This window comes from Aythya ferina (genome assembly GCF_964211825.1).
Source record: "Aythya ferina genome assembly, chromosome: 1".
NCBI lineage: Eukaryota > Metazoa > Chordata > Aves > Anseriformes > Anatidae > Aythya > Aythya ferina.
In genome coordinates, this window is record NC_140296.1 from 152303440 (window position 1) to 152326919 (window position 23480).

Here is a 23480-nt window from a genome sequence, read left to right on the forward strand (position 1 = left end):
AGGAGTGCTTTGGAAGGTGAACAGTGGGTTAGGTCAAGAAGATTTTCTCCAGAGGTGCCCATGAGCTTTCTCACCAGAGAAACAAGCACTGTGTGTCAAGAGGTGGGAAGCTGCTGTTTAAGAGCTCACAGAAACTCCTGGGTTTGTGATATTTCCAGTTGCAACCATCCTGGCACCAGGGGGGCTGAAACAAAGAGATCCCACCATCCTGAAGCGGGTCCTAAGCCTGGTCAAACAGATTCTTGCCACATTCTGCAGGCATTTGGTCCACCACACCAGGTGTTTTTGGATACTTGTGCAGCAAAGCACCGTGCTTTGTGCAGCAGGAGGTGGTTGGGGATGGCATCCCGGTGGGTGGCAGCAGGCTGGGTGCTGACACACATCCCCCTGTCCCCTCTGCCAGCTTAGCTTAAAGACCACTGCAGGGAAGAGACGAAACAGCAGTGCTGCAAGTGAGTCAAGGCACAGAGATCTCTTTCCCACACATCCCTGTCTGTGGTGTGCAGAGGGACGTGCCACAGCTGGCTGCATGGACATGCCATGTGTGTGTGTGTGTGTGCATGACGTGCTGAGTGTGAGATCTGAGCGAGCCGGCTGTGCGCTGCGTGGCGTTTGCATATTTTATGCTTGGGAAGGCAAAGAACACCAAGTTTTCATGAGCAAATATTTGCATATTTTCCACTCGTTCGAGCAGATAAAGCATTTCAGTTCTCTGTTGCATCCTCAGGAGAGCCAGGAGCATCTTCTTTTCGGGGGGGGGGGGGCTTCCCTTTTTTGATCTCCCTGCCTCTTTTAACTACTAGCTCTCCTATTTTGACAATGGGTTAACTGCTTCATCCCCCTCCCCACAACCCGTTTTTCCAAGTCCTGTGCAGCAAGTGACGCAGAAAGCAGCCAGGACAGTTTTGCATTTGTCTGTGCTGAGCCACTGCATTACCCTGCTGATTACAAATACACCGGCTCCCTAACAACAGCTTCAAATGACATTAAAGTGTGGGCTGCGTTACGAACAGCCTGAAAACATCCCCTCGCTGCAGGACCCCCTCCCCTACCGCTGTTCCCTGCCCTTCCAGCTTCTCTCCAGAAGAAGGGGTCAAACAGAGGGGGTCCAAAGCTGCCCTGTGCAGATATTGGGATGGCAGAAATGTGCTTGGGTGTGTGTGTGTGTGTGTGAGGGGGGTTCATTTGCACCATCACGTTGTCAGCGCCCAGTTTTAGGCTCTGCCTGGGCTGTGGGGGTGTGGATGTGCTGTCTTCTCACGTACACGCTTGGGCTGAGGCGTGCAGGAGTTACACGCATGTCTAGGCGTGCGTGCATCCTCGTGGTGGCCACGTATGCTCTCCTGCACTCGCAGATATGCGTGAATTAAAAGCACCCACAGACGTGGATATATATATATACACACACACATTCACATGGTCGCACATATCCACGCCGTCACATAAACACTCATTTACATCTATGCATATGCATCGCGTGCATACGCCTCTCTGTATCTGCTCCTCTGCACTCTGACATGTGCGTACGAGCTCTCGGCAGCCAGCAGGATGGGCTCCCCGCATCTCTCACACCCTGCCTGCGATCAAACACTCGCTGGGAAGAGACATTGCACAACACTGCTGAAATCACTGCGGCCTTTTCTAGTCTTGCAGCTCCCATCTCTACGTGATGAGAATAAAACCCTTTGTGTGGCGCAGGGCCGGAGCCCTTATCTCCGTGCCTCCGCACCCAGAATAGAAAAATCCATTTCCACATCTGACTGGAACAAATCCCCCCCCGACACACGGCCAGAATTTCACTGAGCCGCTGCGCATGGTCCCTGTGGCCTTTGGGTTGCCCAGAGCCAGCCGTGCTGTCCTCAGGAGAACCACAAGGGCACCCGGCTTAGTGTCATTGTCACAGGAAGAGCCAGGGACATGCCAGGAGGGAGAAAGAGCCGAGGAGAGAGGGCAGTGTGGGGAGACAGGGAGGTAACCTTCATCATTCCCAAATGCCTTTTAATCGATGGCGATACTTTGCAGAGTTTTGTAGCGCTCATTTTCTCTTCATGAATTTCAGGCAAAAATACCTTTTTTTTTTTTCTTTTTTCCCCCTAATCTTCTTGGTTTACCTCATTTCACCTCTTCCCACCCCCCCGGTTTGTCACTGAAATATAAGCTGTGGTGTAGGGGGGAGAAGGAAACCAAAGACAGAATGATATGATACCTGTGATCTTTTTTTTCATTTGAACTCCTGTTCAAACTAAAGACCCCCAATTTTCCCTTCCTCAGCTGGCTCCCCTGCAGAGCTGCCTTTCTGGTGGGCTCACATCCCCTGTGCCAAAAAGGGGTCCCGGTGGCATACCCCATCAGTGCAGGCATTGCAGTGCTTGAGCTCTCTGGATATGTAGGTGTTTTAAGAAGCCAAGCAGTCGGCGGAGTTTCTCAACTGGTGACTTGCAGCAGATGGACCTGCAAAGGCGTGCGAAACGAAGCCTCAGCTCGGTTCGGTGGGGAAGGAGAGCATCTCTGCTAAGTGTTGGCAGCCGGGGAGCTCCCCCCACCTCCCCAGGCAGCTGTGCAGCCGCTCCAGAGAAAGAAACCCTTCCCATATCTGCCCCCCATCCCGCTCAGCTGCCTCCTGTGAGGTCCTCATCCCGTGTTTCACACCTTCCTCGGTGCCTGCTCATCAACCACCGCCGTGCTCCCCAGCTGACAGCATTTCTCTTCTATCCTACAGGTATTTCTGTGCTGGTTGTGCCCCTCATTCCCCTTGCCTTACTCCTCTCTGCAAGAGGCAGAGCACAGGCCCCCACTTAAAGTGTTGTGTTGTCCTTTTATCTGGCCACCTGGTAGCCAGACATTTCTGACTTTCTACTCTTTGTTGCTTCTTATAAAGACAAGAGCTTCTGCAGCTCGTCTTCATTCTGCTAGGATTTATTGCTCTTCATCCAGTGGATGCTGCAGGAGCTTCCCAAGCCAAACAATAAAAAATAAAACGAGGCCTTTTTAGTGCAACAGATTGTGTATCCCACGGCCATGAATAATTTGGCTGCTTTTCTCACCGGGGCCCACAGCGTGGGGAGCTGGTGCATGGATGGAAGGAGGAGGAGATGTGAAGATGCAGCAGAGGATAGAAAATGGCTACCAAGCACTTTTATTTTATTATTATTTTTTTTTTCCCCAGGAGCTGAGCCACACTCCTCAGCATATGACTGCCCACACTTAGGGGAGCAAGCACACTTTGCCAGAGGAGCTAAGCAGAAGGTGGGTGGTGTCACTGGTGGCTCAGCGTTGGCTTCTGAGGCTGAGCCTGCAGGCGTGGATGGCTTGGCACCAGGGTCCCGGGCTCAGAGAGGAAACAAGAGGGTGGAGGAGTCACAGGGACAAGTGTTGTCGGTCAGGGAGGTGGTGGCTGTACCAGTGGTGGAGGGCTTAGCTAAATGTCTTCATCTTGGTTATTTTTGCCATCCCTTCCCACCCTTCCTCTGCTCTCTGGCCTGGCTGAGGCATGCCTCCTCACCTGAAGCCCTGCTACAGTCCTTTCCCAAACTCAGGTGTCCTGCACTCTGTTCCCCTGACCTCTGCCAGACCTTCGCTTCTCCCCACACAATCTTTGGGTGACCTTGTCTCGTGCTTCCTCACAAAGTCATTCTGTTCACTCCATCCTCAGCTACTGCAGCTTGTTCTGCTTCCCAGTTCAGAGCTTTGTCCTCTGAGCCAGCACCCATGCCCCAAGCCATCCCTTCACACCTCATGACTTCTCTCAAGTGACCTGTGAGACTTTTTTGATCACCCAGCCAGCTCTTGTCACTGACCCTCCACAGACTGCCTCCTCCAGCATCTCCTGAGCTAAGGGAGGCATGTCTCCTCCTGATGGGTCCCTCCCTTCCATTCCTCTAAATTATTTGTGGAGGGATGTGCCCATGACCAAGGGCACTGGTATGAGAATGTAGCTTAGCAACAACATTCATGGAGAAGTTCAAGGTGCTGGGACAGACACTTAGCAGAGCCTGCAGGAGTGAAGCCAAAGTGAATGGAGAGACCTTCATCCTACCTTTGTACGTTGCTGCTCCTCCAGCCTGCGCACTCAGAGCCACCAACAGCTTTCCTCCAACATCACACACAGAAGCAAGCTCTCCCCCAGCACTCACAGTGACACACGTCCTCTCACACTCTTACACAACTAGTCACACACTCACACACACTCACATTGCCATATGTACTTGCATACTTTCACACACAGCCACCTTCGTGCACATGCAGACACATCATTTCTTCCCCATCCAGAGCCAAATACGCTCTCATTTCCCACAAGAACCATCACTTTGTAGTATTTCCCAGACTTCTGCATCCATAAATCTCACACACTGGAGATCTCCCAAGCCCCCTCTGCTCCCTTTTTCTGCTGATACATGCTTTGATCTCCTGTACCAGTCAAACATTGCTCCGTACAGAGATCAGAGGCACTGTGTATTCCCAGGAGAGCCAAATCTATAGCATTCCCCCCTCCTCTTAACACACAGAGTGGCTTTGCTCAGTTGGCCTTTAAGTCCAAAGGATTTTTTGTTTATTTACAGTCAGGCGGAGGAAGAGGAAAAGGGAAAGGGTGTTTCAGTTTGTAATAAACCTTGCTTCCAACCCATGCCTTGCCAAGTTCTTTTCTACCCTTCTTACATCATCCACCAGGGTGCAGAGTCACCAGGAAAACCTGAAGTTTGCAGAGTTCAGGAAAGAAACATCCCATTTGCTGTCCCAGGTAATTCTCATCAGCCTGCCCAGAGTCCATGAGAACCCTGGAAAGAAAGAGCAGGATTTGAGCAGTCAGCGTGGTCTCCAGCCAGGAGCAGTGCAGGAGCTGTCCCTAAGACTTGCTGGAGAGCTAGAGAAGGGTCAGCCATTCATGCAAATGGCTGGCAGGTCTTAGCTGCAGAGAGTTTTCCTTCCTGTTCTTCCTTCAGGGCAAACTGCTTCTCGTGTTCATAAGCTTTTTCCACAAGCTCATGGAGTCCTCTTCATCCTTAAGCATAATCTTGACCTTTAATATTCCCTTGTATTGACCTTGCCCATTGCATTTGAGGTGGAACAGCACAGAGGGTGAAGGGGATCCCACCTCTCAATGTCTCTTTCCCCTGCACCGTCCCTTTCATCATAAATAACTGACGTGCAGCTTGTTGCTCTTCTCAGAGCCCACAGGCTGCTCAGGGAGTGGTTTTTGCTCATTGCTCTCTCCTGCCCCGCTGCATAGCGGGCGTTCCTGCCTGTCATTGCCGTTCTGGGCAATCTTGCTGATCTCCCCCTCTTCCCCTTCATCATCCGTCTTCTCTGGTGGACCTGCCGGTACTTCTTGGCTCTGGACTCGGCGGGATGGCCTGAAGATGGCCCTTCGGAAGCCCTGCTTGAAGCGGTAGGAGAGGAAGCCGTAGATGATAGGGTTGGCACAGCTGTTGGCGTACGGCAGCACCACCACGAGGAAGTAGACACCGAAGAGGGATGGCTCCTCTGGCAGTGGGCAAACGACATTGATTATGTTGAGGACGTAGAAGGGAAGCCAGCAGAGGACGAAGACGGCCACGACGGCCACCACCATGCGAGTCACTCTGCGCTCTGAAAGCTTGTGCTTGGAGGACAGAGCCCTCACCCGCCTGCCGGAGGAGCGGACCTTCACGACGATGAGGAGATAGCAGAGACAAATCACCAGCAGCGGCCCGAAGAAGCCCAGGGTGGCAGTATAGACGATGAAGCCAGCTCTCCACACCGAGGCAGGTTCTGGCCACTGGATGTGACATGTGCTCATGCCTAAGGGGACGTCTGAGAAGACCACCACGGGTAGCACCACTACGGATGACAGCATCCACACGGTCGCGCTCACGGCCTTGGCTACCCGTGCTGTCCGCCATTTGGAGGACTTCCCCGGGTGGACCACGGCCAGGTAGCGGTCAACGCTCATCACCGTCAGGCAGAAGATGCTGGTGAACTGGTTGATAGCATCCACGGCCATCACCAGGCGGCACATGAAGGACCCAAACGGCCAGTAGGACAGGGCATTTTGTGCGGCCAGGAACGGCAGGCCCAGCATGAAGAGCTCATCGGCTAGGGCCAGGTTGAGGATGTAGACGTTGGTCACCGACTCGCTCACCGAGTGCCGCAAGACCACGTAAATGACCAGGGAGTTCCCGACCAGCCCCACCACGCAGACAATGAGGTAGACCAAGGGGATGAGGACACCGCTGAAAACCACACCGGGGCTGGCGGTGGTGGAGCTGTTGGCGGTGGTGAAGCCTGCCCAGCTACCAGAGGCATTCCCCTCCTCTGACACTGCCGGTGTGGGGAGGCTGAAAGTAGAAGTGTCCATAGCAGAGGCAGGGCAGAGGGCAAGGGGAGGTCTCCCTGCAGAATCAGTCAGCAACCTGCAGGTGAGAAGAGGAGAAGAAAGGGTATTTACACTGGGGATACGACAGCTGAACAATTAACAGTCTGAATGTGAACGGGTGTGGGGAGTCAAGGTGGGTTTGTGGATGCTGGCAGCCACGGGAACACGTGGGACAAAAACGATCCCATCCAGACCTGGGAGGCACAGTGGGCATGGAGAGATAAACAGGGACATGAGTGGCCAGTAGGTCTTCTCCTCCAGGGGAAGATCCTCAGGGAAAGAACCATGCAATAGGTTTGGAACAGGGAGAGTCGCTCTTTTGTGTCATGCTAGTTTGAAAGTAAAGGAAAGAGCTAGATTATTTTGGGTACTCCAAGAGGGATCAACCCATTTCTCTCTCTCGTCTTTCTGTCATTTTCTCTCTCTCCTTCTGCACCCTGCAACACACTGCTAATGGAAGGGGCTCTGCCTGCCCCAGCTGTTCACAACACCAAAGCCGTGTCCCAGCCCTCCTAATGTGGGTTGCCCAATTGCCCGTCACATCAGGGTTTGGCATGGAAACAGCACTCTCAGCTCACTCAGGGAGAGCTTTGAGCAAACAAGCTCTCAGCTCTCCACCAGCTCTCTGCTGACACTGGGTGAGAAGTTGCAGGGAGAGAAGAGACAGATAAGGGAAGGACGTGCCTTTTGTCTATAGTCAGGGCTCCAGACAAGTAACAGTGCCCAGCATATACTCCAGACCAGAGACACCCTGACATACCTTATGCAGGGGAGATGTGTGATGCTTTCCCAATCACTCCAGCTCTGGCGGAATTTTCTGGACTGGCAGGGTCACCGTCTTGATGCACCAGCTCCTTGGGAATGATGATGACTTGGTGGAAGAGTACAGGGACCCTGAGGCTCACCTTTACACATCCCGACAGATCTCTTAGGGCCCTGAAGCTCCTTTGTTCTTGAAAGGAAACCTGGGGATCTCAAAGGAAAGGACTCCCAATATTAACAACCTTTAGGTGGCCAGAAACACTCCAGAAACTTTTCTCAAAGACAGGATTTTACAAAGCATCCCAACATTGTTCACACATGTCTTGATAGTACAGCTTTTTGTCTTTTTTGTTGATGTCATTCAGCTTCTGGGAACCTCAGGGGAGACCTGCGTTTTGGATGGATCCCTTGAATATCAGATAGGCAAACCCATCAGACTCCACAAATGTACCAAATCTTATGCTGAAATAACCTCGTCTGATATGTCCTACTAAAAGACAACTGGGCAACTCTATCTTAAGCCCATTCCTATTGGCTATTGCATAAACATTTTATGCTATACTTCAATGGGCTTTGAAGGACTGGAATTGTTTAGGATTTTTTACATGTGCCTTGGGCTGTGAAGCACTGTCTTGATGGAAGACCATCTCTTGGGGTCCTGCAGTACTGGGTTGACCCACACACCATGAGTGGATGCAATAAATAAGCAGAGTAGGAAATGATTTGATACTCAGTTTCTAAGCTCCAGGATCTTTCCTCTGATGTTTTTTCCACTGCTGTTCCAGTGACGCATGTGCCCATTAGCTCTTGCTGGAAAGGGGAGGGCAGTGGCTGCTCTAGGGAGAAAGAGCCCTGTGAAAGGTGGCAGAAACCAGAACAATGTGTTCATAAAAAAGATGATCCTCTAAAATGTGAGGACATCATTAGGAACTCCTGTGGATGTTCCTCCTTCGTGCACATGAATTTCCGTAAAGACATTTGGAGAAGAGCCCCATGGATGTCAAATACGGATAAGGACGCTCATGCTGGGGTGAAAAGCATGTGGGGAAGTGTCTGGGGTCTAGACCTCAAAGCTGGTGGCTCAGGCTGTTTAGCAGTACGTTAAAGCCAGTTTCAGAGGTCCAAAAGCCCTACCAAAAATGCAAAAGCATACATCACAAAACACAGATTTGCTATAAACTCATTCTCCTGCTCAAACAGCTATGGTAGAGAAACTTTGTCTTTTAGCAGGCGTGGTCTGTCTGCGCCCCTCTAACTTTTTCGAGTACCATCTACCAACCCAAGCTCCACAGCAGATATTCTGGCTGGTTTTAAAGAACAACCACAGGACATCAGTGCCTCATTTGGGTCGGATCCACGCTGCTGGCTGCTTTGGCAGCACCCACGTAGGTAGAAAGTGGTGAGGAAAATTGGCTTCAGACCGAAAGCGTGCATCTGCTTGGGGTCTGTCCCTAGAGATGTGAACAGCACCTGTTGCAAGAGGCTTGGGGTCTCCTAACAGCTGCTGCTGTAATGCTCCTGGCCCATACAGCTGGAGAACAGGGGTGGGCAGAGAGGTAAGGAGGGGCAGGGAATTAGTGCCACTGCTATTTTTAGGGAAAAAAAAATAATAATCTTTTTTTTTCTATATTTCTGCACTGTTTGGGAGGAGGCAGGGGATGGTAAAACCTGGTTGCAAAACAGGACAAAAAGCTGGGAGAGACCGCTGAGCCCAGCAACTTGCAAGCCCCTTGCCACCCTCCCCTCCTGCCCACCTTGTTTCCCGTGGTCCCATCCCGGCTCAGGACGGCCGCTGCCTCCCTGCAGGGCTGAGCAAAACGGTGTGGGCCAGGCTGTGCTGGCAGAGCAGGGGGGTCAGCAGGCTTCTTTGGGACTCGGAGCTAACTTCTGCGTGGACTCATGCCCGTGGGAGACAGCCGGGAAGAGCGGGTGCCCGCCGGGTACTTACGTGTCGTTGGGACGCATGCTTTCCTCTGCTCCACCGGGAGAATCCGTGTCATAGTTTTCCCCTTCCCCTTGCTTTCTTAAAAGCAACTGAGCACAGCAGTCCCAGGAGGGAGCGAGTCCTAAAATGTCCCATCAGCAGAGAGGCACGTCCTCCTCCCTGGGCCTGCCCATCGCCCCTCTCTGCCTGCTGCTTGGACTTCGCCTCCTCAGCCCCAGGACCCACTCATGGGGGGGACGTGGCCGTGAAGGGATGCCAGACTCCTCATCCCCACGTTGGTGGCTCAGCGGACCCCGGTCCCTTGTCCATCTGCAGGAGAAGGGGGCCCGGAGGCTGGGGGTGGCAGATGGAGAGGGGTGGCAGCTGCTGGGGGACGGATCCTGGCGACCAATGGGCGCCAGGCGCAGGAGCAGCAGCAGGAGAATGGGAATGAAAGGATGAGCGATAGGGCATGGGAAGAGGGAGAAAGGGAGGGGAGCGACCGGGATGGAGAGGGGAAAGGGGGAGAGAGAGACCAGGGGAAAGAGAGGAGAGAGGGGAGAGCGCAGGGAAGGGGGTGGGAGGCAGCGATGGAGGAGCGGGGTGGAAGGAGGAGGGAGCCGGGGGGAGTGGAGGGGAGATGAGGGAAGAAAGGGATGCAGAGAGCAGCTGTGTGGTGGGAGAGTGGCGTGGCGGGGGGGATTCAGCTCCGCCAGGACCTCCTCTGTGAGGGGTGATGGTGGTGCAAAGCGCTGTGGAAATGCCCCCCTCCCCGGGAGCTCCCTGCTGCCAGCATCTTGCAGGCAGGGACCGGTGCTGCGCGGAGCTGCAGGCTGACAGCAAAGCCCTCTGGCTGGCAAGATGCTCAGAGGCAGGGGTGGTGTTGAGCACACAGATCCTGCTGCCCTCTGCTCTGCCCCTCGAGCATCTCCGGCGGGGGGCAGATGAGCAAATAGGGGGCTGTCTGTCTCAGCTTTCTCCCTCCCCTGGCTCCCTGCAGAATCTCATGTCTTTTACACCTCCTTTGGGGAAGAAAAAAAAAACAACAAAACACACACACAAAACTAATTAGCCCCAAACTCTCCCATCTGTTTTAATCTGTGCTGCAAAGGGTGGACCCAGAAGAAATGGGGCAGGGCAAGAAATTCAGCTCATTTGTAACTGGACTTCTCCAGGAAGGAAATTAGGATTTCCCCATCCCATTCCCTGCTCTGAGTGCTTCCCTATACTCCTCACTCCCTCCCTGCCCTGCAGCCTACAGCGATGACTCCCTGTACTGTGCAGTCACACAGCTCTTGGCATTTGGCACTGCTCTTACGAGCATTTGAGCTCCTAGAGCCAATTCCAGCCTCAGCACAAGCAGGGAGTATCTCTGTTAGAAGAACATAGCCATGGGCTAAAACCTGGGCTTCCATAACTGCTGGTGTGATTTTATGTCCAGCCAGTGTTGCTCGAAGGTGAACAGGTGAATGCAGGTTAGAAAACTGTCAGGACACCTCTGCTGAGGTCTTGGCCACATGCTCTATGGAGCCACAGCAGAGATGAGCTCTCACTGGGGAAGAAATGGCATGGGCAGCACCCAGTGGTTGTCTTTGTCATGGCAGGGCCGTGTCCACGCACCACACGGAGAGCCCAAGGGCTCGTGTCTTGAAACAGCCACGCAACAGCAGAGGCCTGCCCATGCCAGCTAACCTTTGCAGGACGTGTTAGCATACGCACAGTCACAGGACCACAACTTCTATTTCTCCAGCTTGCTTCCTCAATGCCTGGAGTCCTGCCCCGTTCTCAGCCTCAGGCAGCTCCACCGGTGGTTGTGCAAGCTGCTCGAGCTGTGTTGGAAGGGGAGCTCAGCTCGTGCCCCTCCACAGATTAACCAATTTTGCTTCATGCATATGGAAAGCCTCTCCTCCCTCTGCATTGATGCATGGGATAGAAGACAGAGCATTGAACACACTGAAGAGGTAAAAGCTTTGAAACTGGAGGCAGAGTAACAACTTGCTGGGAATTCAGTGGTTTGGGTGATGTTTGCAATGTTTTAGGGAGGATGGGTCCCAGTCTCAAGGGCTTTTTGTCCCTTGCCCACCCACAGGCACATGCCTGCACCCAAGACTTAATTTGTGCTCCTTTGGAGCAATGCTGGCACAATCTGCATTACCCCTGTGTGGGGCTTGGGCAATTCGTCTGTCAGCTCACATGCAATGCAGTCATTTGTGGAACTCGCTGCCACAGGATGTCCTCCAGGATGGCTTTGCAGGTACCAGCAGATAGTGTCTCCTATCACTGAACTGCTGTAGGCAGATCCAGCCATGAATTGCACTCGCACAAGTTTCCCCAGCAGCAGGGTACTTCGGGGGCTGTGCTGTGGCAGGTTGATGCCGACACAACCCACACCAACCCTCGGTGCAGGACGCAGCCTGGGAAGCTCAGCGGCAGCGCTGCAGCGAGGAGAGGAGAGCTGGCTCAACTCCACGGCTTCCCCGTGCCCTCCCAGGACTGCAGGATTTTGCAGTGCCAATCATTTCACCCGGAGCCCTCCTCCCACCTGCAAGCGGTGGCGGTGGCAGCCACCCTGTAGCACTTCTGACTCTCGAGTCCCTGCAATGCATCAGCAAAGGCAGGTGCTCACAGCTGCCAGATCCATCGTACCGCTGGGACCACTCTCTCCGGCTTAATTTTAGTGACTCGGAGGCAATTTGTCTGGACTGGTGACTCATTCCTCTCTCGCGCTCTCTTTTTCTTTTTTTTTTTTTTTTTTTTTTTTCCCTTCCCTCCCCCTTCCTGTTCTCGCTCTGCCTGTGCCTGGCGGCGTGAGCAAGTGTGGGTACCGATATGACCGCCTATGACGCCAGCTGAGGAGCGTTCGTGCAGAAATGTTTTGGTGGAAGGGTTTCCCCAGCACCCTGCAGGGACAGCCACTGCAGAGAGCAGTCCGAGTAAGGGTGTTCCCTCCCAAAGCTTGCAGAAGAGGCAACGCTTTGCTAGGGGAGGAGGAAACTTTTTCAAGTGGACATGCGGAGCCTGAGAAGGGCAAAAGCCAAGGTGTGATCACCCTGCTGACACCGTGTTTGCAATTTCTGGGCTCCCCAGAACCAAGCTCAGAGTGGTCCCACCTGGGTATCCCCTTCCAAAGGAGGGTTATGGCTAACGGGTGCCTCCAAATGTTGCTCACTGCTGTCCCTCTGTCCCCTGAGCTGTGACACACCAGAGGCACGGCAAGGACGTACGGTCTTTTTATTGGGTCCTACTCACTATGTTGTGACTTCAGGATGAGGAAGGGAAGGGGCAGCCGGGGCGTGGGGCAGTTGTGCAAAAGGTCGAACCAGTGCTACAGACCCACAACAGTCTTTCAAGCCAGCAGAAGTGAGAAGCGCAGTGACTGCTGGAAGGTACTCAGCTCCGGGATGGTGGAGTCATCGCTTTCCTGCGTGTCAGGCACAGCCTGGCGTCAGGATGGGGCTGGGATCTGCAGACAATACAAGGACAGGCCTTGTGAGACCCGCTCGGCTGTTCTCCTGCTCTCCCTCCCTTGGCCCCGGCGGTGGTAGGAGAAGGAAGAGGGACAGGCCCTGGTTGGAAAGCTCTCACTCTTCTCTCTCCTCAGGCTCTGGCCAAAGTTTTGTCTCCTTGAGTTGAAGGGGAAGGGCAGGAAGGGACAATATGAGGAATAAAGGAGTCCTGGGGGTGCAGCTGCTGCTTGCTAATGCACAGCCACACAGAACATCCCCTGAGGTGAGCAGGCTCTGGTAAGAGGAAGGGCCATTTAGGCAATTTCCCATGAATAAGGAACAGCCTTTTTTTTTTTTTTTTGCCTTATTTATAGGCAAAGGCTGTAGCTTTGCATAGCTCACAGCTGGCCATGCCCAGGGCGGTTTGGATGCTGTTCCCTCAGTGGCAGAAAGTGACAGACCGTCCTTTTCTGTGAGGGCAGGGGTAGGAAATCCTGTGCCTCCCTGCACCCAGAGATGGTGGCAAACCTGCACATGGGCAGAAAGGGAGAAGTGGATAAGGGGCCCATGTTCTCCATTCCACCACGTCCTGTCCTCTCCCAAAGCATGACTGCTGTCTCCCTCTTGTTCTCTGAGGGTGACCCATCCCACCAGACGCAGCAGGTCCTAACCATTTGGGTGCAGGAGACACAAAGGGCCACTGGTATCTTCCCCAGAGATCCCTCTCACACTTACTCTCCTAGAGGAGGCTGCATGCTCGTTTCTTTGTCCGGGTGGGCTGTGGACAGAGGACTGCTCGGATGGCCTCGTCAAACACCGTCTTGAGGCCGCGCTGCGTCAATGCCGAGCATTCGAGGTATTTCACGGAGTCTGTTGGGAGGAAAGCAGGTGCTGTCATGAGGAGGAAGAAGATTGGGGGTGTCTGGGAGCTTGCTGTGAAGTGTCCTGACTCAGAAGAGAACCCGTGCAGGAGGAGGAGGAATACCACAGATCACTGAGATGAGGCCTCAAGCATCCGCAGGCTGCAAGTGTCACTCAGTCTGCCTGGCATCAAGCACCCTCAGTGGCATCTTAAACCACCTAGCACCTCCTTTTTGGGACTCTGGGCTCCAGAATTGTCAGAGATCTCATGCAAGGCACTTGGCTCTTGCCCAAACTGAGTAGACAGGGCTTGTGTGACCAAATCCATTAAACATTGGCAGGACACACTTCACTCACTCAAGCAGTAGTGACTTCAGGGCAAAGCTTTACAGCTGTACAAGACCAGGGCTTGCCTTTTCCCCACTAGTCGAAGCAGAGCCATTGCATGAGTCTGGCTATGATATCCTGGTTGGCCACCCTCTCCTCTAAACTCCCAGTTGAACACTCCCTTAAGCTGGGTTTCTCCCCCTCTCTGCTCTCTCTGCCTGCTGCATCTGAGGGGTTACCAGGCACAGGCATTGGTGCATGTCCCAGAACACAGAAGGGGGCTGGTGTCCAGAGATGGGGTGAGATACATGTAGTGTGTGGGGTTGCATGCATAAACCCTGCTTATCAGAGGCAGGAACAGGAAGCTGCAGTTGCAGCTCTTCCTGAGAGATGTTAGAAAACTCAGTCTTCCGCCTATTTCCGGAAGGCCTCTGCCCACAGAGCAGCTGCGGCTTTCACAGAAAAGTATTGGCCCAGATAGAAACAGCAGAGTAAAAGGAGAGCAGGGCATGCAAGTGTGTATGTAGGCACTTGTGTATGTGTACTATATGTGTGTGGAGGGTGGCATCCAGAGAGGGGCAGAAGACAGAGGCTTGAGGTCTTGAGGTTTCGTCAAGGAGCCCACCTCCTTCCTGAGCCTCCCAAAGTTCATTTTGCCCTTCATGTGTCACCCTATGTTCCTCAGAAATACTTCTAAGGAAGCCACATTAGGCCAAGGGGAAGCCTTTATCTTTTGCCTCTCTCCTTTCAGTAGGCCCAAGATGTTGCCTGCAAGCACATACCGATTTCCTTGGCCAGGGCAAGACCCTGAGGATACGTAATGGGGGATAGCTTCTTCTCCTTCAGCTTCTCAATGGTGTCCTTGTCATCACGAAGATCCAGCTTTGTGCCCACAAGGATAATGGGCGTGCTAGGGCAGTGGTGCCGCACCTCGGGGAACCACTAGCGGGGGAGCAAAATGCCAAAGATGAGAGAGATAACTACACATATAGACATTCAAGGGGAAACGAAGAGGCACGCCTGAAAAAAAAAATCCATCAAGATAGCTGATTCTTCCCCACTAGTTCTTCCCCACTGCCCTTCCACCCAGTGTTGGGCACTATACCCTGGCCCAGACCAGCCTGTTTCCAGGTCCACAGGCATAATCTTTCACATGGAGCTCAAAGCATGAATTGAGTCCCTCAGGCACTGAAACATCAGAGCAGGGGAATAGTGAGGGGTGAAAGGAGAGGCGGTGCTGAGCATAGTCTACTAGGCAAAAGCACAAGCTGTTTGCCATCAATCATGGCTCCCTGAAACCCAAGGAGAAACTTGAAAGTTGTAGGAAGGAAATACTATGTTTTAATTCTTTCTGGCTGACACAAAAAAAAAGGACATTACCTCTCTGGGTCTAGACATCTCATTAGCAGTTTCCACCCACAGTCACTCTTTTTGCAAGACCAACACCAAGCTCACCCTCCACAACCCTTGAAGGACCAGGATACACCATCTCACCTTAGCACGGACGTTTTCATAAGATGCTGGGCTGACAAGGGAAAAGCAGATCAGGAAAACGTCCTGTAGGCATACAACCAAGATGCAGAGTTAGGATGAGCACACGGGATTGCTATACAGAAGGCAGGGAAGGGACAGCAAAACTGAGTGGGCACCAAGAAGGGTCATGTTGGGGAAAGCTATCTCTCACTATCTGACACAGTCCAGGCTTCTGCTGATTGTCTCTAGAGGAGAGACGAATATTTGCTCCCCTGACTCATGGTAACCATAGCCACCACTATCAGAAGAGCCAAAATGTTAACTACAAGGATGGGGTTTTTGTGGTAGGCACACTCATCCTCATGGGAAACGGTCTGACAGTGCCCTGTTCATTTCTCATAGAACGTCGGATAGTTTTCAGGACAGAATAATTTTGCCTGCTGCTGAGAAAAAAACTGCATTGAACTCCAAAAGTGCACATTCAGGAGGCAAATAAGGCAGAGGATGTTATCCACATAAGCACTTTTCCTGTGCATGGCAGAAGTTAGACTTCCATTAAAAACAAAACAAAGCCAAACCCCAAAGGCAAACCCTTCAGGGTTATATTTTTTCTATCCAACTTCAGCTATCTTAAACAGGAGTGTCAGGCCCAACATTGTCATACTTCTATAGCCACCAGGGGCTCAGAAGACTTTACCCTACCTGTGCTTGGCACATGTCCCATAGTGGGTGCAAGCAAGTTGTTGAGAAATATGCATGTTGAGAAATATGCACTGACTGCAGAAGGAGCCTAGGCAAGCAGCTCCTATCAGGCATCTGACTTTCAGGTGGTTGAACCTAGCTGAAACAAACTGTGCCCTCAATTCCTAGTCCTTTTGGTTGCAATGGCAACCTTCAGACCAATGCCTGAGGCAGGAGGGTCTTTCTGCACTTGCCAAGAGACTGCTTGGAACAACTTCAGGGGAGGTGACCTTGAAATCCTAAAATCACTCTGACAGTGTGGTGAAAAACCGGTGAACACGGTATCTGATAAGAACCATCCATTTGTTCTGTTAGAGGCTTGGGCTTAGTTGAGGCTCCAGTGGATCAAATACGTGTCCACACACCTGATTTCTTGTAAAGGTCAGAGGCCAGCATAGGGGTTCATAGGAATGTGGAAAGCTCCTGCCTCAGCTCCAAAATTCCCTGAGACACTTGGGTTTCATAAGAAGGGCATTTTTACACCAGAGGTGTGTAAGGCATCTAACCCCACCTTGAAATCGGTGTCAGGTGGACTCAAAAGTATCTTTGAGGATCTGTTTTCTTGCTGAGTTAACCCAGTAATGACATTTAGATGAGGGCTTCAAAACTCCTATAAATGCCTTTTACCTTTAGGGTATCCAGGCACTGTGTATCAACATAAATATTGTCAGAAAAGGTCAGAGAGAGAAGGGAACAATCCCGTCACTGCTGTATGGCAAATGCTGATTTTTCAGCAGGGAAAGGAAACATATCTGAAAGAGGAACAAGGGAGGAGGAGCATGGAATGTGACCCACCGTCTGCGGGTAAGAAAGAGGCCTCAGCCTGTCATAATCCTCTTGTCCAGCAGTATCCCATAGCCCCAGATTTACAGGCTTGCTGTCAACCATCACATTGGCGGAATAGTTATCGAACCTGAAATGCAGAGGCATAAACCATGGCTCAAAAAAATAGAAGAGGGAGCTCTTCCAGTGGGGCAGAAAATTCACTGTGTGTACCCCAGGGCAAAGCGTAGTGATTCCTCTTCTCAGCTCACGTGGCTGATGCTGGTTTCCTGTGAACCTCTATCTGACAGAATTTCCACTCAACATCAACATCCTCCCCATCACCCAGCTGTCCTCAACAGGTGCCTGGCTGCAGCTTCACCTTCTTTGTCTTGCATGCAGATCAATAAATGTGTGATTCTCCTGCTTATCTCCTCAATGTCCTTCCCACAACCATTCCTACTCTAGTCAAGTCCCCATGCTTTTCATTTGTGCTCTAAACCACAGATTTATCCTTGAGAGTGGGGAAGAACAACACATGTCTCTGTAACTGTCCCAAAGCCCTGCACTCCTCAACATCTCTGCTGGAGCAGAGGTCAATATACCCAGGTGTGCTCCCTTCCTCTTTGAAAGCATAAAATGAAATATTTGAGAACAGCTGTCAGGATTGCATGCTTGGGAACAAAGACATATTGTCAAGAATGGCTTTTACATCCATAGAGGTGTTCTGCCCTGGGTTCTCAGAAAATTTTCTTTCCTGTTCATTTTGGTGTATCTTTTCATAAGCTTCATAAAGAAAAACAGATGGGAAGGAACCAATGCAAAGACCTTTTGAATGTGCTCATGGCACACACTGCCTTTGTAAGATAAGCCATACTGCCTAGGGGCATAAAATGGCCTCTGTTCCCCATCTCCAGCCACAAATCTCAGGCATAAAGATAAATGGTCTGTGGCCCACAAAACACACGTCCGCTTCATGGCCACCTGCCAGGAAGGGATGATGTCCTTGCAAAAACCAGATTGAGGTGAGATGGGTTCTTGTTGCCACAGTTATTATTGCAGCTTCTGATACAAATTGGTCTGGGAAAAAAAAGTGAGGCTCTGAGGTTTTCCTGCACCTGAACTGGCAGTGTGACACACTCTTTCTCCCTCCTCAGGGAGCGTGTAGTCATACTCCACACCCCAGTGGTATGGTACGAGTATGCATGGTGTGTGTCTCCAAACATACCCCACGTAATGGGGGGAGACAAATACACCTGACCACTCAGCCAAAGGCAGCTCTAAGCTTGCTACCTAATCCACACATCCGCTGAATTGCATAGTGCTTCTGCTCTGCCATTTATCTGAATCCTGCACTCTTACCACCAGGGTTATCAGGGCCTGCTCCAATGACATTACCTCAAACAAGGAAGGTTTGTAGACCCCTGTCCAGACAGTCATCTTCTCCTGGGTCTGGTCCCATTTTTGTAGCCCCTTGCCTGACTGGTTCGCCTTGCAAGACTCCACCTGCTACTTGTAAACTTAGCAGGCAGGTAGAGTTGGTTTATGTTTCCCAAATACCCCAATTATACTAGGGTTTTATAAGGCCATTGTGCTGTGAATGACAGACCAGCAGTGCAGAGGCACCTTCGTTGGTTTGGCAGCTCTTCCTCTGCTGGCCTGGAGACTGCAACCCTGCCTTCAGAGTGCAGAACCGGGCTTTCTGCATCCCACTTTCCCACCTCCCACCCACCCCATGACTGTGGATGTGTCACTCACACAGTGGGGATGTATTCTCCTGGGAAGGCATTGGTGGTGTAGCTGATAAGGAGGCAGGTTTTCCCCACAGCTCTGGAAGAGAAAGAAAAAACATAGCAGGGAATAATGGTAGTGCCATCAGTCTTGCTAGGGTGACATGAGGATGGGGAAATCCTTCCATGCCTCAAAGTTAGCCCTGTTAGGAAACCCCTGGAAGGAGAAACACATTCACAGAACCAGACAACGTGTAGCCATAGGACAGACAACTGGTAGAAAAGAAGACAGGATGTCACCCAGAGCTGTTTGTTGTCTTTGAGCACGAAGGCTTGTTTTTATGGTTTGGTACAGAGATCACTCAGCCAAAATGCATCCACTCCGAGCTGGGGGTGAGCCCATTTTCTGGTGCGTGCACGGTGCTGCACACTCACAGCCAGGATATACACGTAGTGACTTGGTGCAGGAGTGTCAGAGCTAAGCTGTCCGTCTGTCTGCAGCCTTGCCCATCTGTACCATCCGCGGGCTGCTGCAAGCTGCAACATCACCGACACCAGAAGCCGCCAGCAGCCAGCAAGGTGCCTCTCCTTGTGGCTGCCTGAGGCTGCCTGTGGTGTTTCTGCGCAAGTAGCTCGTGCTTCCTCTCTCCTCAGCCTCCCCCACCCACATGCTGCAGCAGGGTGGAGAGCAAATAAGATGGGGTAGCAGCATAACCCAAGGCTGGGTGAGAGCACTGATGTGACAGAGAAGGGAAACGGGCAGTCAGGCAAGGGGAGGAGGTGTCATGGGCAAGGCGAAGCCTGTGGTGAGGCAAAAAAAAAAAAAAAAAAAGTAGAGAGAAATTCCAAGAAGATAAAGCAGCCAGGGCAGGTATGGGACAGAGAATCCTTTTTCTGCTCAGCTATCATTTCTCAGGTCTGTGTGGCCTGGGAAAGCCTGGCCAGGCTTCAGTTTCAGCATGTGCAAAGTAGAAGTGGGAAGAGCAACCTCTGTCCTCAGCCTACAACCACAGTTGCAGGATCAAGGAGATGCCTTTTCTGGGGGAAGAGCCCAAGTCCTTCTGGTGGAGGCACTCCTGCTGGCCATGGACCCATGCTCCAGCCTCCTCAGCTGTAACTGTGAGGTCTCCCATTGCAGAGCTGTGGCCCTGCATTTTACTGTGCCCTTGACATGCACACTTGGCATCTTCACCCTGGTCACAAGGCACCTGCCCCAGTCGCTGCACTGTGGAGCAGCTGAGGAGGAAACCGAGCTCTTCAGCATGCTCTGACTCTTTTTTCCTCCCTCTGCCACCTCCCTTTCTGAGCTCCTCCTCTCCGAGTTCCCTCTTTCCCCAGCTCCCCTGCTTCCCTCTTGTTATTGAAGGAGTGCCATGGAGGCCTCCTGAAAGTGTGTGGGGAATGGCTCAGGAGATCTATGGGGTTGTGGGGTATGAGTTAGTGATGGAAGGGTGAACAGTTCTGAATTAGTCTGATTCAACTGAGAGGAATATGAAGTCAGTGAAAGGGTGAAGGTTATGGCAAAGAGACATGTGGGGTTAGTGATCTGGACACCTGCAGGTTCCTGGGACTGAATTCATGGAGCACTAGGAGGTCGATGGTATGTGATGGAGAGGCCTATGGGGCCAGAACACCCATGGGAGAACATGAGGGGTTTTAGTTAAGGTCCTGTAGTCAGTAAGGTTGGTCTATGGCAGGGTGACAGGGAGGTGGCTGGGAGGGAGGTGAAGGGAGGTGAAATGAGACCTCAGAGTGAAGGGGGATGTCTGGACTTCTGTGTCGCAAGATGGAGGGTGGAGAGGTGCAGCATGCAGATAAACAAAATGATGGGGCAGATGACAGATTTAGGAGGGGTTGAAGTGAGAGGGTCTGAGAGCAGGACACGTAGTGGGGTTAGCCTTGTTATGAGGGAACGGTGCCTTGAGGGGTGGTTACAAGCGTTGTGGCAATGGGTGAAGAGGAAGCTGGGGGTTAACAAGGCAATGGTTAAATGCCTGGTGGCGTTATTCATCCAGCTCTAGCTTGCAGCTTTCAGGGGACTTTGCTGAGAGGTAACGATGTTTCTGAGGGGCTGTCTCCTTCCTTCTCCCTTCCCCCAGCCCCTGAAAATATGTCTGACATTTATTGTTATGTTTAAAGACTTCTTCCTCCCCAGGGTAGTTTTGAAGGAGGAAGTGACTGTGGGGAGCAGGGCTGCTGCAAATGTCTTTTCATCTGTTACCTGATAGCTGCCCCAGATAACAGTCCGGCCAGCTCCTAGCTGGGAAATGAATTAACCGACTCCGTGCCAAACGTCCTGCCCACCTGCTGGGCTCTGCTCCCCTCACCCCCTCATCCCACAGGGCAGGGGGACCGTAGACGTGGTCCCCCACACCTCCCTTTTCGTCCCCCTAGATCGAGCCATTTCCAAAGCACACAGGATGTGGGCAGAGCTGCCAAAGTGCTGCGAAGGCCAGGCCAGGCTGCCTCCCCCTCCCAAAGGGGTACATACCTGTGCCCACCTCAGTGCGAGCACCTCCTCCTCCTGGTGCCCACAGAAACCCCTTGCAAATGTTCTCCCCGACACCCTGAGGCGGAGACAAGGTGTCTGAACATGCATACACCAGGATCAGGACCGCAGTGCCCTGTCCTCTCTCAGCCCCAGTGAGCAGATGGCTTTCAAGGAGCCATTTCCCTGCAGGAGGGCACTTGCACCTCTCGGGTTTTCAACCTGACTCCTGCCTACAGGTTGAGCCTGGCAGCGACGCCACCACCTCCTGTGTGCGGGCCAGATCTGCCAAGCCGGTGAAGGACAGCCCCACTTTCCATGCCTGTTTGCAGATGCCCTTCAAAATGCCCTCTCCTCCACCCTCCCCCAGCCTCCCCAGAGGTAAGTTCCTCACCCTGGTGAAGACACAGAGAGCGAGAAAGGCAACGCGAGGCTGCCAGAGGTCAGCAGCAAGCCTGGGGAAGTCTCCCCAAGCAGTGACCTTCTTCCTCACCCCTTGCCACCACCCCTCCCTCCCCGCACCCACAGAAAAAGAAGGGGGTACGTACCCATCTCCCACCACGACACACTTGATGGCTTGCATGTCCCTGGGCCCGTGGCGGAGGACAGTGCCTGGGGCAAAGGAAAGTCAGGCCAAGGCAAACAGCGGGCAAATGTGAGTTATCAGACCTTGAGCTGAGGCGAGTGGCAGGTTGCAGGGAGGGAGGAAATGGAAGAGGGAACTTTACTCAATCGCCCTCTGGTCCCTCCTCCCCTCCCACCGCCGCCCTGAGCCCAGGCCGTTAGCTGAAGGCGGGGCGTGCTTGACTTTGTGGTTTGGGAGATTATTGCTGTCTTTTTTTTCACCCCGTGTGTCTCAACCCACTCCCTTCCTGCCCCATCCCAGCGGACGGCTGGGGGCACCAAACTGCTTTTATACGGGAGATGAACAAAGCTTAGAGAGGGGTGAGAGGCTGGAGGGTGGACTTCCCCCTCCCTCCTTCATCATCCAAACTTTGGAGGAGGTGTAAACAGGCAAGGATGTCTTCAGTGGGACCTGGGGAGGAATGAAGAGCTGGGGCAATGAAGATTTTTCATGTCTTCCCAGAATCCGTGTCAACGACAAAACGTCACAAGGAATAATATTTTCTGCAAAAGCTGAACAAGGAACTGAAGTGGCCTCTATGAAGCAGCAGCCACCCCACAGCTGCCCTGTCCCACCACACTGGTGGCAATAAGGTCCTGTCGCACCTCCCCACCTGCCCCCAGATTGCTAGTACAAAGAAGTATTGGCTCTGTCTACGTGTTTACCATGAAGTGGAGCAAACACATCAGAGGATGAACTGAATATTCTCTCTTCTGCTGCTACTATAAAAGCCAAGACTGGTGGAACAGAGAAGTTCATGCAAGCCAATTTCTCCCTACCCACCCTTCCTGCAACCTCCGTGCAAAAGTAGCCAATGAAAACTGCTGCTAGACCTCCTTCATCTTGTGCTCAGAAGGTAAAAGAGTTTAAAGCTAAGCAATAAGGAGAGGCAAAGCCTGAAGAAAGAAGAGACATGGAGCAGAAAGGTGGCTCTGAGCATTCTAGGAGGCTCTACTCCTTCCTTTTGCCCCTCAAAATGAGGGTCTGTGAGCTTCTCCTTCCTTCTGCCTTGCAATGCTAAGCCTGGAAAAGAGCACGTGTCTATACGTCTCTGTGCCCCACAAACTGATGAGTGGATGGGCAGGAGATGCACTTTAGGGAAGAAGGGATGTGGTGACACAGAATTAATTAGAATTTCCAATTTTGTCAGGAGGTCAGTTAGACCAAGAACAGGGGGCATTAAGTTGGGATGTTCCCGAAGGAAGGGATGCCGAGGGAAAGTGCTTTTTCAAAGGTTGGTGACCTCTGTGCTGCAGCAGCCACGGGAGGCTGTTGGAACTGACCCGCTCAGGAGGACAGCTCTCCCATCCGTCACACAGTGCTGGCCGCTACCCAAAAACATTCAACCGTGGAAAGTTTCCAGGTCTTGCGGCTATTTCAGAAGCACAAAACTACCAGCTGTACTAGGTGTTCCCTCTGTGGGTGGTAGGGAAGGGGGGGAAAGGAAACCCACTGACTCCTTTGCAAGAGCAAGAACAGGCTGTGGAAATGAGGGGAATACAGGTCAGAGAAGGACAGAAGAGAGTCACAAAGGTTGCTGTCAGGAAACTAACAGTAAGAGCTGGAAAGAGCAGGCAGGTGAAGAAATATAGTGGGCCAGGAGATAGGGACTCTGTCAGATTAGAAGGCAGGTACACCTGGTTATAAAGAATGATACTGGTGGATGAAAAAAATACCCAATATTTACAGCTGGAATTGGAACAGGAATTCTCAAATCAAGCACTGCTAGTAGAGCTAGTAGTGTTTCCCATCCTAACCCCACATCCTTGCCCAGCAAGTGTCAAGGTAGGTCTGCAGGCTGTAGAAAGAGGACTGTAGCCAGCCTGCAAAACCATCAAAATGTGAAGTGCAACCCATGGGCAGTTTGTTGGCACGAGGGGCAGAGTTATCCAAGAAAAAATCTGAGCTTGACATCAGTCCATTTGTCAAAAAGGTTTGGAAAGCTGTGCCACGTCTCAGTTAGAAAGTTTTGGGACATCTGATGGCAAT

General features: G+C 52.2%; 2 protein-coding genes and 1 long non-coding RNA gene across 4 annotated transcripts; 1 reads left to right on the plus strand and 2 right to left on the minus strand.

Moving 5' to 3' along the window:
* Nucleotides 1-2462: 2462 nt before the first annotated feature.
* LOC311429618 lies at nt 2463-8214 on the plus strand. Its single transcript, XR_014688298.1, has 3 exons — nt 2463-2719; nt 3167-3246; nt 7480-8214. It is a non-coding gene; the product is annotated as an uncharacterized lncRNA (long non-coding RNA).
* On the minus strand, nt 4521-11742 carry SSTR3 (somatostatin receptor 3). 2 transcript variants are annotated; one of them, XM_084505676.1, is made up of 4 exons: nt 11581-11742; nt 11149-11473; nt 7113-7317; nt 4521-6389 (listed from the first exon to the last, which is right to left on the minus strand). In XM_084505676.1, exon 4 carries the CDS (start codon nt 6332-6334, stop codon nt 5129-5131), a length of 1206 nt encoding a protein of 401 aa, XP_084361802.1. In that variant the 5' UTR covers nt 6335-6389; nt 7113-7317; nt 11149-11473; nt 11581-11742; the 3' UTR covers nt 4521-5128. The 2 variants fall into 2 exon arrangements, with proteins under 2 accessions (XP_084361802.1, XP_084361801.1); XM_084505675.1 differs by having other exon boundaries at nt 11142-11473.
* A 510-nt stretch (nt 11743-12252) lies between these two features.
* On the minus strand, nt 12253-21682 carry RAC2 (Rac family small GTPase 2). The gene is made up of 7 exons (XM_084505696.1): nt 21415-21682; nt 18407-18478; nt 16682-16799; nt 15167-15229; nt 14455-14614; nt 13220-13354; nt 12253-12501 (listed from the first exon to the last, which is right to left on the minus strand). The coding sequence occupies exons 1-6, from the start codon at nt 21447-21449 to the stop codon at nt 13224-13226; spliced, it is 579 nt and encodes a 192-aa protein (XP_084361822.1). The 5' UTR covers nt 21450-21682; the 3' UTR covers nt 12253-12501; nt 13220-13223.
* Nucleotides 21683-23480: the final 1798 nt, after the last annotated feature.